This window comes from Dreissena polymorpha, chromosome 9 (genome assembly GCF_020536995.1).
Source record: "Dreissena polymorpha isolate Duluth1 chromosome 9, UMN_Dpol_1.0, whole genome shotgun sequence".
Taxonomy (NCBI): Eukaryota; Metazoa; Mollusca; class Bivalvia; order Myida; family Dreissenidae; genus Dreissena; species Dreissena polymorpha.
The window spans coordinates 73767059-73785760 of NC_068363.1; the positions used below are offsets into that span (position 1 = coordinate 73767059).

Genomic DNA, 18702 nt, shown 5'->3' on the forward strand with positions numbered 1-18702 from the left:
ACTCTTTACCGTTCACCAACTCCAACCACAATCAACGCCGTACATCTTTTTAAAAAGATATTTCTTGTTTGTAATTGCTGCAATTCTTGTGAGCCAAACTTTTTTTAGACTTGTTGCGAGACTTGTCTAATGGTTAATCGCTGACGTCCTTGGTCCATACTCGTGGAAAGCAATTCAAGTGCGAATCAACTAGCTCTCCAATCGTAACAGTTGTGTTTTTACCACTTCAACAAGTGAATCCAACAATTAAATTTGTTATATCTCTTATGTGTTACAACTTCGACAAAGTCGTTAAAATCTTACATTTTTACAATAAATAACCAGTACGGTTTCGTGCAATATGGTGAAAGGGTTTACTATTTGCGATTGGCGCGCTATTATGCCTATTTGTGTTCTCATTTAAGATTGCATTTAAGGTCGATTCCATTCGTAATACAATAATTATTCGGACGAACGAACGAAGATCGAACAAAGAACAACCAAACATACAAAGAATGTATATATTTATTTTAAAAAAATCAGTATAGATATTCCTGCCTGTAAGTATTTTAATTTGCAATTTACCAACCTATAAAAACACTTGTAACAATTGGCTTGCTAAATATTCCTTTTATTATATACAGTTTTGAATCATTTAAGTTAAAAAATGAGTTTAAGCGTTCATAATTAACCAAGAATGCTCTTATAATTTTCTGCATTCAATGTGACGTCATTAAAAGTAGTCCGGCTGGTATTGTAATACGCACGTGGAAAACTAGCGAGTAGCATAATACGGAAATTATTTCTGTGCAGTTGTATTTTACCGATTGATAAAACTTGTATTTTTGGAAACATAAAGCAGGTATAAAATAAAAATAATGCATAACATTTTCCGACAGCAGAATAAGCTGCTATATATCCCAAAGAATGTGTCCAATGCTTTACGAGCAACTGTCATTAGAAAGTTCTGAATATAGAGCTACTAGGTTTCATATGATTGAACTAGGTTTATTACTTTCAATACACATAGAGGTAGTAAGTACTATTATTTTTATAATCAAATGCGCTTATCTAGGACGGAAATAAAAATACTTAGTTACGATTTAGTTCAACATTACCGATTACTCTCATATAATTACATTCTTCTTTAAAATTACAGTAATTGTGATCTCTCTATTGCGAATTTTCCACCATTTTTGTCGAATTCGTTCAGTCTGTGTACTCATCTGGGACCATTTCAGGTTATGAACCGATAATTATACACCAATCACAACTTGAACATATATAACAAGAACCGAACAACCATATTTCATACAGTGTTTATACTACAAGCGCTTGAAAATATTGAAAAAAGCATGTCTTTTTTGTACATAGGTATACAAATAACTCATAATAATTTAATATCAACATGAAACGTCAAAATATATCACATTTACCGCCAGCAGCAACTAAAAATCAAATACTGTTAAAATAGGAAACCGACTAACAATTAACGTTATATACCCTCATGAAAGATGCATCGCCAAATAATTAGATAACTTATGTAGATTGAATACGGCTGACACTGACTTTTTGTATTCAAACGTTGCAATTTAATTAAACACTTATAAATTCATCTGTGATGCAATTTTAATACGACAGACGATCAAAAGATGTTAACGATCAGAAACATGACGCCATTTGGACGAAATGAATCAATTCTAATGCGTTTAGCATTTCCCTACCATTAATTTGTACATTATTCTATTTAAGTTGAATACAATAATTACTTATAATTTAATGAACTCAACATATGAGAAAACACGAATGCAAATGCGAATCTTACAAATTAAAATGCATGAAAAAAACTGTTTTCTATTTTTATATCCGTGAACTTAATCATCATTATGAGAGTGCAAGTTTTACATCAAATTATGGACATTGGTAATACTAGTATATGGCCTGCAAGCATAAGCGACTCAACACGACAAAACTAATGTATCGTCTAGACATGTATAAGGTTGCATATTGCGTTCGTAAATTAATTTTATAAAGAACAATTTTATTATTACAAAATGTTAAATATTGTCATTGCATTCATAAAAGCAATCAACAGGAATATCACAAGCGCCAATAACAAAATTAAAATGTCTTAAATTGATACTGTACGTTGTGGATCTTAGTAGATCTCAAAGAAAAAGTTTACTTTAACCCATTTATGACTAGTGGACTCTTCCATCCTATTAAATTGTATCAATTTATTTCCATGTCTAGTATATTTATTTCTATATTTAGAATATTTCCTATAGAAATTCCTTGAAGCAAACCGCACAGACCCTGATAAGACGCCGCATCATGCAGCGTCTCATCTGGGTCTATGCTGTTTGCCAATGCCTTTTTTTCTAGACGCTCGGCATAAATGGGTTAACATGTCAATTTGAATAATTACAACATGCATGTAGACACATACAAAAAGACATTTTACAGACACATCACATCCATTCATTCAACGGCTGGTTAATTTGTCACAAAGTATGCACATTGCAACAATACCCTTAAACGAATATGGACACAACCATTCAAAGTAATGGCGCACAGCACATAGCGGCGTATTTGTGTAAAAGCATCTTTTATAATTTCTGTGTCAGTATCTCTCCCTATATGGCGGTGGCGAATCGCTTTCTTTAAGGACACCTTCCGATGTACACATTTCCGTCGTGACAGGACCCAGCGTTTCATATGGAGGCGGCGACACCGGCACTGCCGGTTCGGCTCGCGCGACACTGGCTATGCAGAAGACGCGTCGGACGATGATTAGGCCTAGTGCTCCCCTGGTGGCAGGGGCACCGGGCTGTGCGGCGGCAAGCCGGTAACCGGGTTGAATGGCGACCTGTGTCGAGCCTTGGGTGGGGAGGCGCTGCATGGAAGGTGTGGTAGGGATGTTGGTCACCAGAGGGCGTGCGTCTTCGAGTCGCTCTTGTCGACGCTTTATGGCCCTGAAAATGTAAATCTAAAAATTCAAACAAGGTCCCTAAAATGGATCATCCTGACTTTTAACACGAATGCCCACGATTCCATCAACTGCTATCATAGATATATCGTACCGGGTACTTATGAGTCGCGTTCTGAGAAAACTGGGATTAATACATGTGCGTAAAGTGTCGTCCCAGATTAGCCTGCGCAGTTCGCACATGCTAATCAGGAACGACACTTACCGCTTAAATTGGATTTTTGCTAAGAAGAGACTAAAATGTCATTTAAGCGGAAAGTGTCGTCCCTGATTAGCCTGAGCGGACTGTACTGTACGCACATGCATTATGTCCAGTTTTCTCAGAACAAGACTCATATATTTAAAATTCTAGTTTTCCAAGAAATGCAAGTCATCGTCATAGTTTAAAAGGAAGCTTGTGCAAACAAAGTACCTGTGCCATGCGAAACGTTCGGATAACACCTTTGCATCAAAGTAATTGTTCTCTTCTCGAAGCCACAGTCGAGCAAGTAAGAAAAGCGCAACTATATTCTCAAAGTATTTATCAGTAAATGAAAGTTACGTTAGTATTTTGAACAGCTTAATTATATCACATACATTGATCTCACATATATATGTCGTGTATATGAGAATGTACATATCGCATCTAAAAACTTATGTTTTAATGCACATAGAAGTCCATACCAATACTTGTAACCTTTGAAAAGTTACCTATGCAATGCCTTCTGATGACGAAATTCACAAAGACAACTGTCTTTAAAAGTAAAGTTTTGTTCAAGACAGCTGAACAATTAATAGCTTTAAGAACGAATAAATACACTATTCTATCAAATCGATGGATAAGACATATTTGCCTTACGAGTTGAACACGTACCAGCAGCATATGACAAGCATCATCACGACGAAGAAAACGACTCCCACAATTATCCCCGTGATCTCTCCGCCCCCTAGGCGCAACGGTGTCGCGTCTTGGCTGCTTTGGGATGGCTCCATCCCGTACTGGTTATTGTGGTTGTACTGGTTGTTTTGGTCATCGACCCACGACATTTCCGGTTTCAGTGTAGTCGGTTTGAAAGTGGAAATCTTAAAGTTGTCCCAGTCAGTCCTGTAGCCTGTAAATACAGTTAATCTGTTGTTTTTCATTACATGCAAACGCTCTGGTCACAATGTTTCACAAATTTTTTTCTAACTTCCTTTTATATAATCCAAAGCACTTGACACAAACATTTTGCGTAAGTTAATACACCGATTGTATATCTTGAAATATTATTCTAGGCACACTTTGAAAATGACGTCTGGTAACTATTCATATGTATTACCACCTGTATGTCGCATGCCCCATCTGTATTGCGGTACATTTGTATATCCTGTTATATGATGATCTGCTCGGTGTTTTATTACAAAAACTGTCAGGTTGTTTTGGGGTTTCTGTGGTTTCAGGTTAACCAATTTATGCCTAGTGGACTCTCCCATCCTTCTCAATAGGATCAATTTATTTGCAAAATTAGGGATGTCTAGTATATATTTTTCTATATTCAGAGTATTTCTTACATAAATTCCTTTAAGCAAACAGCACAGACCCTGATGAGACGCTGCATCATGCGGCGTCTCATCTGGGTCTACGCTGTTTGCAAAGGCCTTTTCTCTAGACGCTATGCATAAATGGGTTAGTAAGCATGAACGAAATAATAAAACATTTGTACATGCTAGCTTTGAATGTTTTATTTGGATCAGACAATAAATAAGGCTGAACAAAAAAGTTCCAAGTGTTGCGTGCGCACATCGTCCAAGATCTGAGTATATATTCACATACAATCAAACTAACGATCTTTCAAATTACTGTATTGGTAGGCTCTTTGCTAATGATAGCTAGATGTACAGAAAGAACAAGTAGCAGCGGAAACCCCTTACAACCGCAAAACAACTTCACTGCCACCCACCAAAACTGGCGACGGTAATGACTGATGACTTTTCATCAATGTAATCCTTTAGGACAAGAGATCCGTGCAATAAATAATTTTTTACTAAACCAATGCAGCAGAACACACGCTTATGAACATCGCGGCATCGCGGCTGATATGTCATAGAAACCCAACATTAACCCATCTATGCCTAGCGTCTAGAAAAAAGGCCTTGGCAAACAGCGTAGACCCAGATGAGGGGTCAGGGTCTGCGCTGTTTGCTTAAAGGAATTTCTGTAAGAAATATTCTAAATATAGAAATACGTATACTAGAAATCCATAATTTGGAAATAAATTGATCCAATTTAAAAGGATGGGAGAGTCTACTAGGCATAAATGGGTTAACAACGAATATGAAAGAGATCTTAATCCATTGGAGGACATTTATTATCAAGTCAAGCATGAGCCAATGATCAAACCGTTCCCGCACTCTTCGCAAGAAAACTTGGCAGGTGATCTCAGCACCCGTCAGGGCGGTTTGCTCCGGACATTCTAGCCCACCCCAACCACTACAGTACTTGGAAAAAGTACTTTTGCCCGGATCCTCACATAATTTATCCCCAGGCGCGGAAGGACTATTTAAGCTTCGTTCTAAGAAAACTGGGTTTAATGCATGTGCGTAAAGTGTTGTCCCAGATTAGCCTATGCAGTCCGCACAGGCTAATCAGGGACGACACTTTCCGCTTTAATGGTATTTTTTAGTTTTAATAAAGTCCCTCTGCACAGGCTAATCAGGGACGACACTTTCCGCTTTTATGGTATTTTTTAGTTTCAAGGAAGTCCCTCTTTACCGAAAAGCAAGTTTAGGCGGAAAGTGTCGTCCCTGATTAGCCTGTGCGAACTGCACAGGCTAATCTGAGATAACACTGAACGCACATGCATTAAGCCCAGTTTTCTCAGAACAATGCCCATTTAAGCTTCGAATTTCACGTTTACACACACACATAAACACACATCGCCATGTCATTGCAACGAATCGGACTCTCACTCTATCTTATAAACCAGCTTAAGATTGTACAAGGCATAGTAACACGCATTGTTGAAAAAGAATGCCGAAAACATAACACAAATACAACTTTATTTACAGTGAAATCATGTATCACATTCCGAGAAATCAAAGATCAACACGTAGACATCCACCAAACCGTTCCACTAGAAGACTTCTGAGGATTTACTTGAGGCAATAACGTTTAATCCAAATTATCTTCGGCTTAACCTAATTCTTCTAACAAAGCTTCTTCACAGCCAGCTCACTAGTGTAGTGTTCTGACTAAAATGTTTTGTTTTCCAGATAAATTTTGGCTATATTCGACTATTCAAATCTATTTTTCAAATACATGAATCAATGTATAAATAAATTAATCAATTTATTTATTAATTCGTGTGTTCGTCCAATCGTACTTTCGTGCGCGCGTGCGTGCGTGCGCAGGTTCGTTTGTTCGAAAGAACGCTCTGCAGAGTTATGCGATTTCGGACATTATAAGAACTTCTCGTGTTTTGTAAAAATTGTTTATGGACACGCATTTTATCAACTGACGTACCTTAATATTTTTGGTGAGATGTTTGTTTCAACAATAAGCTTAATAAAGACTGTCGCGATCAAGCTTGATTGCGTTTATATTTTTTAAGCGAGAACAGGGCGAAACGAGAAATAATGTCACACGTTGTAAAAGCTTTAACAGGAACCTGTGTGCTTTTGAAGTACTTGATGCCAGTGTTTTTTGCTCAAGTTAGGCCAAAAATGTTTCTTTAAAACTAGCCCGACCGACTCCTTTTTTGGGGGGTGCCGACCATTAACTTGTTCCGTACACCAGAATGCGCTTTTGCTCATTTTCAGTACGTCAGAACGTTCAATCATCCACACAAGTATCGTTTACATATAAGGAAATATATAATACAATGAGATAATATGGATTTCTGTAATTTAATATCCTTATTTAAGTAGGAAATAATAACTAAACAAAAAACAACAACTTTTGCCAAACTTCTAACCCTATTTTAGAGTGTTGGTGGCAACAAGCCACTTATTTTTATAGCCTTTTATGTCCAAATAATAGTCGGTTATACCATTTGCACTCATGCTATTATGGTCAAATAAATCTCTGTTGTCATCGGGTTAATGCTGCTGGTACAACATTGATAATTGCAGTGAAAGCACAAAACTTACATGAACACGCTTATGTTAATATGTGGGTGGAGGTACGCTTTAGCGAATGAAAGTTTCGCCACCCATGAAAATATGTTATAAATGACCATTCATTAAATGATATTTCTATATTAAACTGAAATCAATACATACTCATTAAACGCACTCATTAAACCATATGTAACTTACCTGTTTTTTTTTTGCTATCGAAACGAATATCACAAACCAAAAGCCACAATCGCTCAATATTTTAGAACACCTTAAATCTCTGTATACCTAAACAAGGAAGCTTTGAATCTTCAATTCATGTGGACGAATAGAGCGTAACGAATATCATATTCCGACACATGAAACTAGGTTTCGCGTTTAAGCCGTTATTATATCTCATTCCACGATGATTTTGCATTTGATCTTTTTAACATTGAATGTTCACGATTGTGCAAGGTAGCTACCATCATAGTTCATGATCCAAGCTCTGGGAAAACGGGATGTAATGCATGTAGGTAAAGTGTCGCCCAGATTCTCCTGTGCAGGCCGTAGTGTCGCCCAGATTCGCCTGTGCAGGCCGCGCGGCTAATCAGTGACAACACTTTCCGCCTAAACTGGATTTTCGCAGTTAATAGGCTTCCATTATACAAAAATACTCAAATGCTCAATTCAACTTATTGTTAAAACATAATCATCCGAGCATTAGATATAAGCATGACGATCGTAAATCAGTCACATATAATTGTGTACGGTTAATCACATGCAGGATTTCCAATAAACACACAAATCATTATCAATACATGTTTATTTTATTGTCTGTATATCTGAGCCTTGTTCTGAGAAAAAAGAATGCACAGGCTAATCTGGGACGACACTTTACGCACATGCATTTAGCCCAGTTTTCTCAGAACGCGGCTCATATGAATATTAAACTGATTCTCTACGAATATCCAACTGATTGTCAATAAGTAGTAAATGTGTTGTGAATAAACAGCAAAGTGTTGAATGTTCTTTAACCCATTTAAGCCTAGTGGACTCTCCCATTCTTCTAAATGGATCAATTTATTTCCAAAATTATGGATGTCTAGTATATTTATTTCTATATTAAGAATATTTCTTACGGTAATTCCAGTAAGCAAACAGCGCAGACCCAGATGAGACGCCGCATCATGCGGCGTCTCATCTGGGTCTACGCTGTTTGCCAAGGCCTTTTCTCTAGACGCTAGGCATAAATGGGTTAACTGACTGCCAACGGTTATTCAGCTGATTGTCAATGAATATTCAACAGATATTAAATGCGCATTTCACTTAATATAAAAGGGTATTCATCGGACTGTAAATGTGTAAATCATTAATTATTCATTGATCCATAACATCTGTGATACCTATACTGTTCAACTGGATGGCTATATATTGTTGAATACTTATTAATTATAAATCGACACTCAATTGATTATTAATGAATATTCAACAGACTGTCGGCGGATCCTCAAATGATAGTATACATATGCATCTACGACACGAATCAAAACAATCAAATTGTCATTGTTAATCTTAAACATATTACACATTGGTAAACGAAGTGAAACAAAGCACTCAAAAGATAGTATATGTATATAAATATGCATCTAATGGTAAACATAGGTATTAAAAGAATGGCGAAAGTATGATTGTAACATGTTCTGGAGTTCTAATCTGTATAGCTCAATTACATCAACGGACGTGGGCTTATAGAGACGTTTCGGGATATTTTTCCCTTAAGAATATGTAATCTGAGTCTTTGGAAACTTCCTGACAACTCTCCCAGAGTAGTGTTGAACCTTGACCATTTCCCGGGTGGTTGTTTGATAATACAAATGGAACCAGGAAAAAAATCATTCCGAAATCATACGTTACCACAGAATAATTCGTCGTCCCCTTGAGGACAGAACTTGATCCCGTCACACCTCTGGTTCAAGCCGTAACAGATTAGCGAGTCCGAGCAAAACAAGTAACAGTTGCCCAGGCCTGAAGATTAGAGATGTGAATACTGTAAAACTATTGCACGCTTATAATTTAATAGTTACGTATGAAAGTGTCAGTATTGGCTATAGTAATTTATGTACGTGTCAGTATTGGTTATGGTAATATATGTACGTGTTAGTATTGGTTATAGTAATATATGTACGTGTTAGTATTGGTTAAAGTAATATATGTACGTGTTAGTATTGGTTATAGAAATATATGTACGTGTGAGTATTGGTGATAGTAATATATGTACGTGTGAGTATTGGTGATAGGAATGTATCTACGTGCGAGTATTGGTGATAGTAATATATGTACGTGTGAGAATTGGTGATAGTAATATATGTACGTGTGAGTATTGGTGATAGTAATGTATGTACGTGTCAGTATTGGCAATAGTAGTGTATGTACGTGTGAGTATTGGTGATAGTAGTGTATGTACGTGTCAGCATTGGCTATAGTAGTGTATTTACGTGTCAGTATTGTTTATGGTAATATATGTACGTGTCAGTATTGGTTATAGTAATGTATGTACGTGTCAGTATTGGCTATAGTTGTGTATGTACGTGTCAGTATTGGCTATTGTTGTGTATGTACGTGTCAGTATTGGCTATAGTTGTGTATGTACGTGTCAGTATTGGTTATAGTAATGTATGTACGTGTCAGTATTGGTTATAGTAATGTATGTACGTGTCAGAATTGGCTATAGTAATGTATATACGTGTGAGTATTGGTTATAGTAATGTATGTACGTGTCAGCATTGGCTATAGTAATGTATGTACGTGTCAGTATTGGCTATACTTGTGTATGTACGTGTCAGTATTGTTGTATTGGTTAGAGACGCTTTGTTTGCAATCATCATTAAGGACATATCACTTTCTTAAATGGTCAGAAGTGGGCGGGGTATTGTAAAACAATAATTCCTTATATTAACATTCTATATAAAGTTTGGAAAAATGTGCACAATTAAAATAGCATATACATAAGTGATACATTGATTTATGAACAAAACAAGAAAATAAGGACTTACAACGCCCAAGAAGAACGTGATTTATGAGGTGAAAACATGTGATTATTTACTCTTTTTGAAATATTTCATTAGAACTGGTTCATGTATCACTGAAGTGTTTGTTATTTTAGTTCTGCATATTGTTCCAAACTTAATATAGAATGCTAATATGAGGAATTATTAGTTGACATTACTCCACCCACTTCTGACCGTTTCAGAAAGTGATGTCTTTAACGGTATGTTTTTGTCTGTATTTCTCTGTATTGGTACATACATGGTAAACTAGCGCTCACCTGGGTATGTCTCCATTTATTCCAAATAAATAATTGTAAATATAATTTAAATATTTAAATGAAATTTCAACTACAATTTGATCTAAAGTTATGAAATCTAAGTACATGTCAAGTCATGCATGGATAGTGTTGCGAAGGTTTGCCGTTGTTGAGAATGTGAAATGTAATGGTAAACATTAAAGGTAGATAGCAAACATTATTTGGAATAATATTTTTGTTGCAAGAAAGCAATTGCATATTATGCTTTTTCTTTTTTACTGCTTCTACTAGACATATTACTTATTTTTAATTATTTCGCCAGCTAAACAATAATTGACCATTGAAATAAAATATTTTGTACAATTTTTGTTTATCGAGTAAAGTGAAATTAATGAGTACATAGTAGTATCTACCAAATATATTTGATAAATACTACATTACTATAACGGTTTATGTAGCGGAAATGAATGATATCATATTTTCTTAGCTGTATAAATAATAATATAATATAGTATACAAAAACATTTATATATTACATACAATTGGCATCACAATAATTTAAGAAATAGTATGTGCTGATCGTAATGCTGCAATATTACATGTTGTAATATTACATTTTGATGTTGAGATGCCCGTAAACCGGAAAAGAGTTGCATTATGCATTGTTCTGTTTCGATTTATAAGAAGCACCCATGGCTTGTTGACTCCTACCATTCTATGTTTCTATAGAGCTTTCGGTAAATGGTATGTCTGTACCGCTTTCAGACTGTATAGGGATGGTTTGAAAACTTATTCAATCTACCCTATGTCGTGTTTACTTATTTAAAAAAGCTATTTTAAAATTATAAAATAACTGATTTTAATATTCTGTACACAAAAACTTGGACGGATACAATAATTCGTGTTCATTGCTATAATATCTTATGTTTTTATGTTATGAATAACATAACATTACAAGTCGGGCGGAAATTATAAATACCATTGGAAAAAAGTCAAGTCAAGAATTCCCGTAAAAAGAACAATTAAAATATTGACCTTGCCGTTCATAATTAATTTACATCAGGCAAAATGGGTTATAATGTTAACTAAAGTCACATGCATAGAAACCATGTGTGGCTAAGATCAAGGGCACATAATTAAGGAACATGCTTATTGCTGGGTAAGAAAAATATGTTATGCACACGAACACATGGGGATTACTTAGTTGAGTTTCAATTTCATCGCTTGAGAATTAGTTCTCTCCGTAAATAGATCTTACATTTTAAACGGACCGGCCGATAATCTAACCAACCAACCAACCGACTGACCGACCGACCGACCGCGTAACTCCTATATAGCCCATGTCAAATTTTGTTTGCGGGGGTAAAAGTAATTTTTATATAGATGCTATTTCGGTCCATATGAACGATACTTAGTAGCAGCATGCCTTTAACAAAAACCAGATTTCAATTATCTAAACACGCGCTGTCAAACATTAAGCGCCTTTTAAAAGCACACTGCCTTTTACAGATACAATAATCAATGCATGGTCACGTGGTCGCTGCATTTGCGAATTTTTAGAGGTGTTACGTTTTACATCCGCTTGCGGTTCAGTCGCATCTCATTTAAAATGCAAGTGTTGCGCATTTAACCCATATATGCCTAGTGGACTCTCCCATCCTTCTAAATTGAATTAATTTATTTCCAAAATTAGGGATGTTTAGTATATTTATTCTATATTTAGAATATTTCTTACAGAAATTCCTGTAAGTAAACAGCGAAGACCCTGATGAGACGCCGCATCATGCGGCGTCTCATCTGGGTCTACGCTATTTGCTTAGGACTTTTTTCTAGACGCTATGCATAAATGGGTTAACCCCGTTATTTCAATGACTCATAATTGTATGGAGCATTGCAGTAAGCTTTAAGATTGGATCATAAAATAACGACACAAAGCGTGTCTGTGAAAGTTTATTGCAAATGAAATCAATGTTAACATCAAGCAATATCAGTAACAACAACCAGGTGACAGCTCATCGTCAATCCGATATAAAAGCCATAAAAGCAAAAAGTTCAGGAGGCTAGTTTGATAAAAGCATATAACCTTTGTTAACAACACAAATGTAAAACAACCCAGAATATGGAATGACAAACTGGAATGATAATTGTTGAATGCGAAAAAAATGAATTGCTATTCTGATAAAAAATAAATCAACATCAGAAAATGTCTTATTAAGGTTCAAAACGAAATTAAAATGAAGATGAGATTTGGTATAAAAAAACAACAACTAAATAATGCATCAGCTTATAAAAAAATAATTCATTCTTTCCAAGAGGAATATAAAAAAAATATTAAAGAATCTATGCATAAAATGCACTCATGTAATGATATATAATTAATTACATGATAAATGGAAATTGTTGTTCATTTTATTAACAATATGTTGTTTAATTTTATTAAGGATACGTTTATTGTTTACAGAGTTACATTCAAACATCTATTGCCTCTATATTTTGTTTATTAACCCATTTATGCCTAGCGTTTAGAAAAAAGGCAATCAGCGTTGACCCAGATGAGATGCATAATGTGGCGTCTCATCAGGGTCTTCGATGTTTGCTTAAAGAACTATCTGTAAGAAATATTCTAAATATAGAAAAAAATATACTAGACATCCCTAATTTTGAAATAAATTGATCCAATTTCAAGGTATGGGAGAGTCCACTAGGCATAAATGGGTTAATTAATTAACATTTGACAGCTTTAGGGCATTATCTAGTCAATACTTGAACACTCCTGTGTGATAACACTTAATGACAGAAATCAATCAATCAACCACACCTAAGTAGATCTTGAAAGCTTATTTTGATATCAAAATACTTATATTTATTTGTTTTGGTATATGAACACATTACACTTTTCCAAATGAAATAACCTAAAATATAACATTACAAGTGTTCCTGCTATAATAAATCGTTGGTGAACTTATTAGTTTAATAATAATTATTGCAATTTGTCTAAATTAAAAACAAAAAAATAGACATTTCACAGTAAATATAATTTTATTTACTTTGGATGTGACTTCAAATAGAAAACTGAGAATGTTATATCTCTTAAAATTCAACAAAAAGCAAATATTGTCAACTAACAGTGTCGTTGTCACCCCTGTTTACAGGAAAATAATCCAATTATCATTTTATCATGAAACAAGATGTGTTTGTGAAACACAATGTCCCCCTATATGATGTTTGACCTTGTAGGATGACCTTGACATTGTGAAGGATGACCTTGACCTTTCACCACTCAAAATGTGCAGCTCCATGAGATACACATGCATGCCAAATATCAAGTTGCTATCTTCAATATTGCAAAAGTATTCATAAAATAAGCGATTTGGGCCACATATATTTGATCTCTGACCTTGAAGGATGACCTTGACCTTTCACCACTCAAAATGTGCAGCTCCATGACATGCATGCCAAATATCAAGTTGCTATTTTCAATATTGCAAAAGTATTTATAAAATAAGCGATTAGGGCCACATTTATTTGACCTCTGACCTTGAAGGATGACCTTGACCTTTCACCACTCAAAATGTGCAGCTCCACAAGATACACATGCATGCCAAATATCAAGTTGCTATCATCAATATTGCAAAAGTATTCATAAAATGAGCGATTTTGGCCACATATATTTGACCTCTGACCTTGAAGGATGACCTTGACCTTTCACCACTCAAAATGTGCAGCTTCATGAGATACACATGCATGCCAAATATGAAGTTGCTATCTTCAATATAGCAAAAGTTATTGCAAAATGTTAAAGTTGGCGCAAACAGACAGACCAACAGAGCAACAGACAGACCAACAGACAGGGCAAAAACAATATGTCCCCCACTACTATAGTGGGGGACATAAAAAAATGACTTCCTTTCCATAAAAAAAAAATATATACATGTTACTAGATAATATTCATATGTACAGTAAAAACAATATTATTACAATGAGTGAGCAAACAATTAATAGACAGACAGAGGAGAGACAAGAAATGACAGAGACAGGAGCAACAATACACATATGAGTCGCGTTCTGAGAAAACTGGGCTTCATACATGTGCGTAAAGTGTCTTCCCAGATTAGCCTGTGCAGTCCGCACAGGCTAATCTGGGACAACACTTTCCGCTTTTATGACCTTTTTCGTTCAAATGAAGTCCCTTTTTATTGAAAATCTAGTTTAAGCGGAAAGTGGCGTTCCTGATTAGCCTGTGCGGACTGCACAGGCTAATCTGGGATGACACTTTACCCACGTGCATTATTTCCAGTTTTGTCAGAACGCGACTCATATGTTTATTGTTGTATTTACTTACCTAAGAACATTTATTTAATAGATCTATAAAACAAATTTACATAATTTCGCTATTTTCTTATTTTTCTGGTTATGTATATTTACAATTCGGCCAAAGACATTATAGAGAAAGCTGTGGAAAAGGAAAAGTTATCAAATATTATGTGAAACCACCAATTGTTAGGTTGTAATCCTTTAAATACAATAAATGCATGAAAATAAAATGCCTACAAAAGCTACATAAGAAATACTAAAGATAATTTCATAATGTGATCTGTTGTAAAGAAGTGAAAGACATTACTTACCTAGTTAAATAAATCAAAATTAATACACATTCAAATGTCAGTTTAAGTGAAACCAAATGAAACAAATACTGAATAGTGCAGATTAATTAAAGTGAATTATTTAATCAGACAGACAGGATATTTCCAGCATGAGCAATATGGTGTGTCACAATAAATGTTAGTTCATGTGTTTCTAAAGAAAATCCTTGGCATTACAATGTTTGTACTGAATAGACAAATGCTTGATGGGCAACATGGTAAATAATTCATTTTTATGAAGTTTACAAGTACATGTATAAATTATTCCCCCCAAATAGCATAAAACATCTTCAAGTGACCATATAAGTAAGACAATTCATTTATTATTTTCATACCTGAATATTTTAATTAACCAACACAATATGTCTGATACTTCCATGAAATTTAAATGTTCTTTGAAAATATTCTGGTTTTAATAGGCAAACAATCATAAATATTTTTAATGTTTTCTTACAAACTGATTTCATAAATGGTTAAGGTTTTTACTCACAGTAGTATGTATGCCATAACATCTTTATTTATTTCCCAGAACATTTGTATTAATGAACTCATACAGCAAATTGTGTTGAACATATAACACGAAACTAATTGAGATTCTTTCACATAATTAATTGATCAAACTTATCCTTTATATCTACAAAAAAGCTTTACATAGACTAAGTTTTTACCAAATTAACAATTTACAGTTTCTGTGTTTAAAAGTATTTAAATTAATTATTTAATGTTTCCTTTAACCTTAGACAAAGATTCTTTCATACTTAAAATGCTTTTAAAACATTTTTAGTAAATAATACCTATTAGCAGTACTACGCCTTATAATTGGCTGAATGTAAAATACAAAAAAACTTTTTGAACGAAAACATTAAAAAAACGTCTTTACAAAAATAGTTTTTCACATCAACAATGTTTTTTCTAGGAATGATACAAAAACAAGAAATGTGAATAACAAATCCTATTTGATTTACAACACTCTATATACATTACAAGCACAAAAATAAACTTTGTTTACAACAACATGGTCCCCACACATCACAAGTCACAATATATCACAAAACTCGAAACAACACAACCACGGTCTCCACAAAAAAAGCAAACCAAAAACAAGACTGGGATTTGTAAAAGCACATCCATTCCAAGATTTAACATAAATATGTATGACTGGATTAGATCAAATCATGATGCAATAAAATTATATTACATGTGATTTATAAAAAATAGAAAAATAAAGAAAAATGACTTAAATATTACGTCAAACTAAGTGTTTTACAATTTTCTTTGTAATGATACTTTTTTCTTCGTTTTTTTTTTCTTCTTCTTAATAACCAGCCAAAATACAATTCGTAATAAAAATGCTATTTACAAGTAAATTAGTAAATTATGTTTAGAGCAATACATTATCTACAACTTATGGTTTTACTTTGCCAGATCATTTACAATCAATACATAAAGTCAACTCATGGAGACACAAGAAGGAAAAATCATGGAGAAACAAGACTTAGTCTAATAAAATATTAAGCAATTAATTTAAAAACAAATGGAATTTTGATTAAAATGCATTTTCATGTATAGTAATCAAAATAACCATGACTACCAAAACCATTAGCAATAGTACTCCAGCCAAACTTGATTCAAATTTTCATGTATAAATAACTTATACAACACAAATTTGACTCTTATTTGCCTTTCCAGCTGATCATATGCACACCCAAATCAAATATACTATATATATTCTACTTCTAACTACATTTTAAATTACTCTTGAATACTGCTGCATTTTTTGTTAAAAAACTAGACAATGTAATGACATGACTGAGTATGGCACTTAATGAACCAATGTTGGAAAAACATAAAAATATTCTTTAGTAAATGTTTGTAATATATGAAACATAGGTCTAAAAGAAGACATGAATAAAACAAAAATAATTTATTATTATAATGATAATTTATTTTTCCAGTTAAAATATTAGTTTTAATTATCTGTATTTCACCAATATATAAATATGACTATAAACAACCATAGTAGATACTGATTTTGCCTTTGGCAACTTACAAACCTATGTAATGTATATGTTTACCTCCACATTAGCTACCAAATAATTGGTAATATACATGTCCAACCAGCAAATAATTAAATTTTATTTTATATAATAAATCCATGTAAATAGTGAAACAACGAAGCAACATTTTATGATGTTTCTCATCTTTAATTACATTCATACAACTAGTACATCATGTTTAACATGAAACATTCCTACACTAATCTTTTTGAATATTATTATAAAAAAACTTAGCACATAGAATGTAGAGAACAACAATACTGTCCTTAACCCTAAGTTATGACAATACATGTATTTTAAAGCAAGGTGGTATCCAGAAAGTACGCCTAGTAACATCAGTACAGCCAAAATGACCATTTGTATAGAAAATATTCATTTACTCATAATGAAATATACATGTACTGATAGTCATTTAAAGTGGATATGCACAATTTTTATATGTGTTAAATTGGAATATATTGATAAAAATAGGTTACATTAACACAAAATAGGCAAGAAAAATTATACATTGAAGACTAATTTCATAAAATGCAGCAAAGACAAATTAACGCCACGAGCCGATTGTGATGAAGATATTTTGTACATATTTTCCTACAATAACCAAAGCATTCGTCTTTTTATTAGGATCGAAGTTATTGAATAGATATCGTTGCAGGAAATTAAAATGATCTGTAAAACTAAATTTAGATTCACATTGTATATGCATGTAATACATGCTGGCAAATTTGACTGTACAGACATTTTCGATTTCGGAATTAAATATCTGGCTTATTTCGCATTTTTCGACACATGTTCTTATTAACTTTAGTTTTTATTTATATTGAAATGTATGTATAATATTTTTTTTACACGTTTTATATAAATTCATAAATATTTGACAAAATCGTGCATACCCACTTTAAAGTCTTAACAAAACTCTAATAAAATGTATTATACAGACGCTTCCATCGCAAGAGTCTCATCTGTATTTAACTGTCAAATGTGTTGTTTTTTTCTGTTCTTGTAAAAATTTTGTAGTCAGCAAAAGTCTACACATTAACAGCCATAGTATCAGCGGCTACAGAGGGCATAGTCTAATTGGCTAGAGAAGTTGCCATCACAAGAGCCTGTCTTGTATACCGCTGTCAATGCTGTCGTTGGTTTGTCTGTCCATCTGTCTGTCCATGCCCAAGGGTTGCCTCTCAAGTGAGGCCAGAGCCATCTGGTAGAGGAACTGGTACTGCTCCTGTGGGGCAATAAGAAACATGGTTACCATGGAAACGAAAGGAACACAATTCAATTTGTCTTACTTTACTTTTATAACTTATCTTACTATACTTAAATTATTGTTTATTGTGTTTGTTTGTATTGATGGCCACTTTTATCAGTATTGCAGTTACTAAACAGCAAGGTCATTTAACATGCACACAATTCATTCCCAAGCTAAGCTGATCTAACCACTGTTCAGTGCACATTCTTAAGCTATAAAATGGCCAATGCTTAAGGTTGAAAGAGACTTGCAGGAGCATTGTTTTGTTACTTATTGCCACACAGGATATGTGGCTGAGGCAGAATGTAATCTCATGCTTTTCAGATTTACAGCCAAGCACTCTACAAACTGAGCAAGCTGGGTCCTGTACAACAAGAGAACCATCATAGCCCTGAATTGCTCACCTGTATTCAAATTGTGATATT

General features: G+C 34.0%; 2 protein-coding genes and 1 long non-coding RNA gene across 7 annotated transcripts in view; 1 reads left to right on the forward strand and 2 right to left on the reverse strand.

The window, feature by feature from the left end:
• LOC127843845 (uncharacterized) overlaps nucleotides 1–18702 on the forward strand; it is a 148841-nt gene that overhangs the window by 2096 nt on the left and 128043 nt on the right. The gene's annotated exons all lie outside the window — the stretch shown is intronic.
• LOC127843833 (uncharacterized) lies at nucleotides 2000–10467 on the reverse strand. Of its 3 annotated transcripts, none has more exons than XM_052373701.1 (4): nucleotides 10350–10467; nucleotides 8939–9049; nucleotides 3807–4059; nucleotides 2000–2954 (listed from the first exon to the last, which is right to left on the reverse strand). In XM_052373701.1, exons 1-4 carry the CDS (start codon nucleotides 10363–10365, stop codon nucleotides 2603–2605), a joined length of 732 nt encoding a protein of 243 aa, XP_052229661.1. In that variant the 5' UTR covers nucleotides 10366–10467; the 3' UTR covers nucleotides 2000–2602. The 3 variants fall into 3 exon arrangements, with proteins under 3 accessions (XP_052229661.1, XP_052229662.1, XP_052229663.1); XM_052373702.1 differs by having other exon boundaries at nucleotides 3822–4059; nucleotides 10350–10447; XM_052373703.1 differs by lacking the exons at nucleotides 8939–9049; nucleotides 10350–10467 and adding an exon at nucleotides 7507–7811.
• LOC127843816 (receptor-type tyrosine-protein phosphatase alpha-like) overlaps nucleotides 12266–18702 on the reverse strand; it is a 75738-nt gene continuing 69301 nt past the window's right edge. For all 3 annotated transcript variants that reach the window (XM_052373648.1, XM_052373647.1, XM_052373646.1), the window contains one exon: nucleotides 12266–18253. In XM_052373648.1, coding sequence (XP_052229608.1) covers nucleotides 18125–18253 — 129 coding nt within the window. In that variant the 3' untranslated portion in view covers nucleotides 12266–18124. The remainder of the gene's footprint in view (nucleotides 18254–18702) is intronic.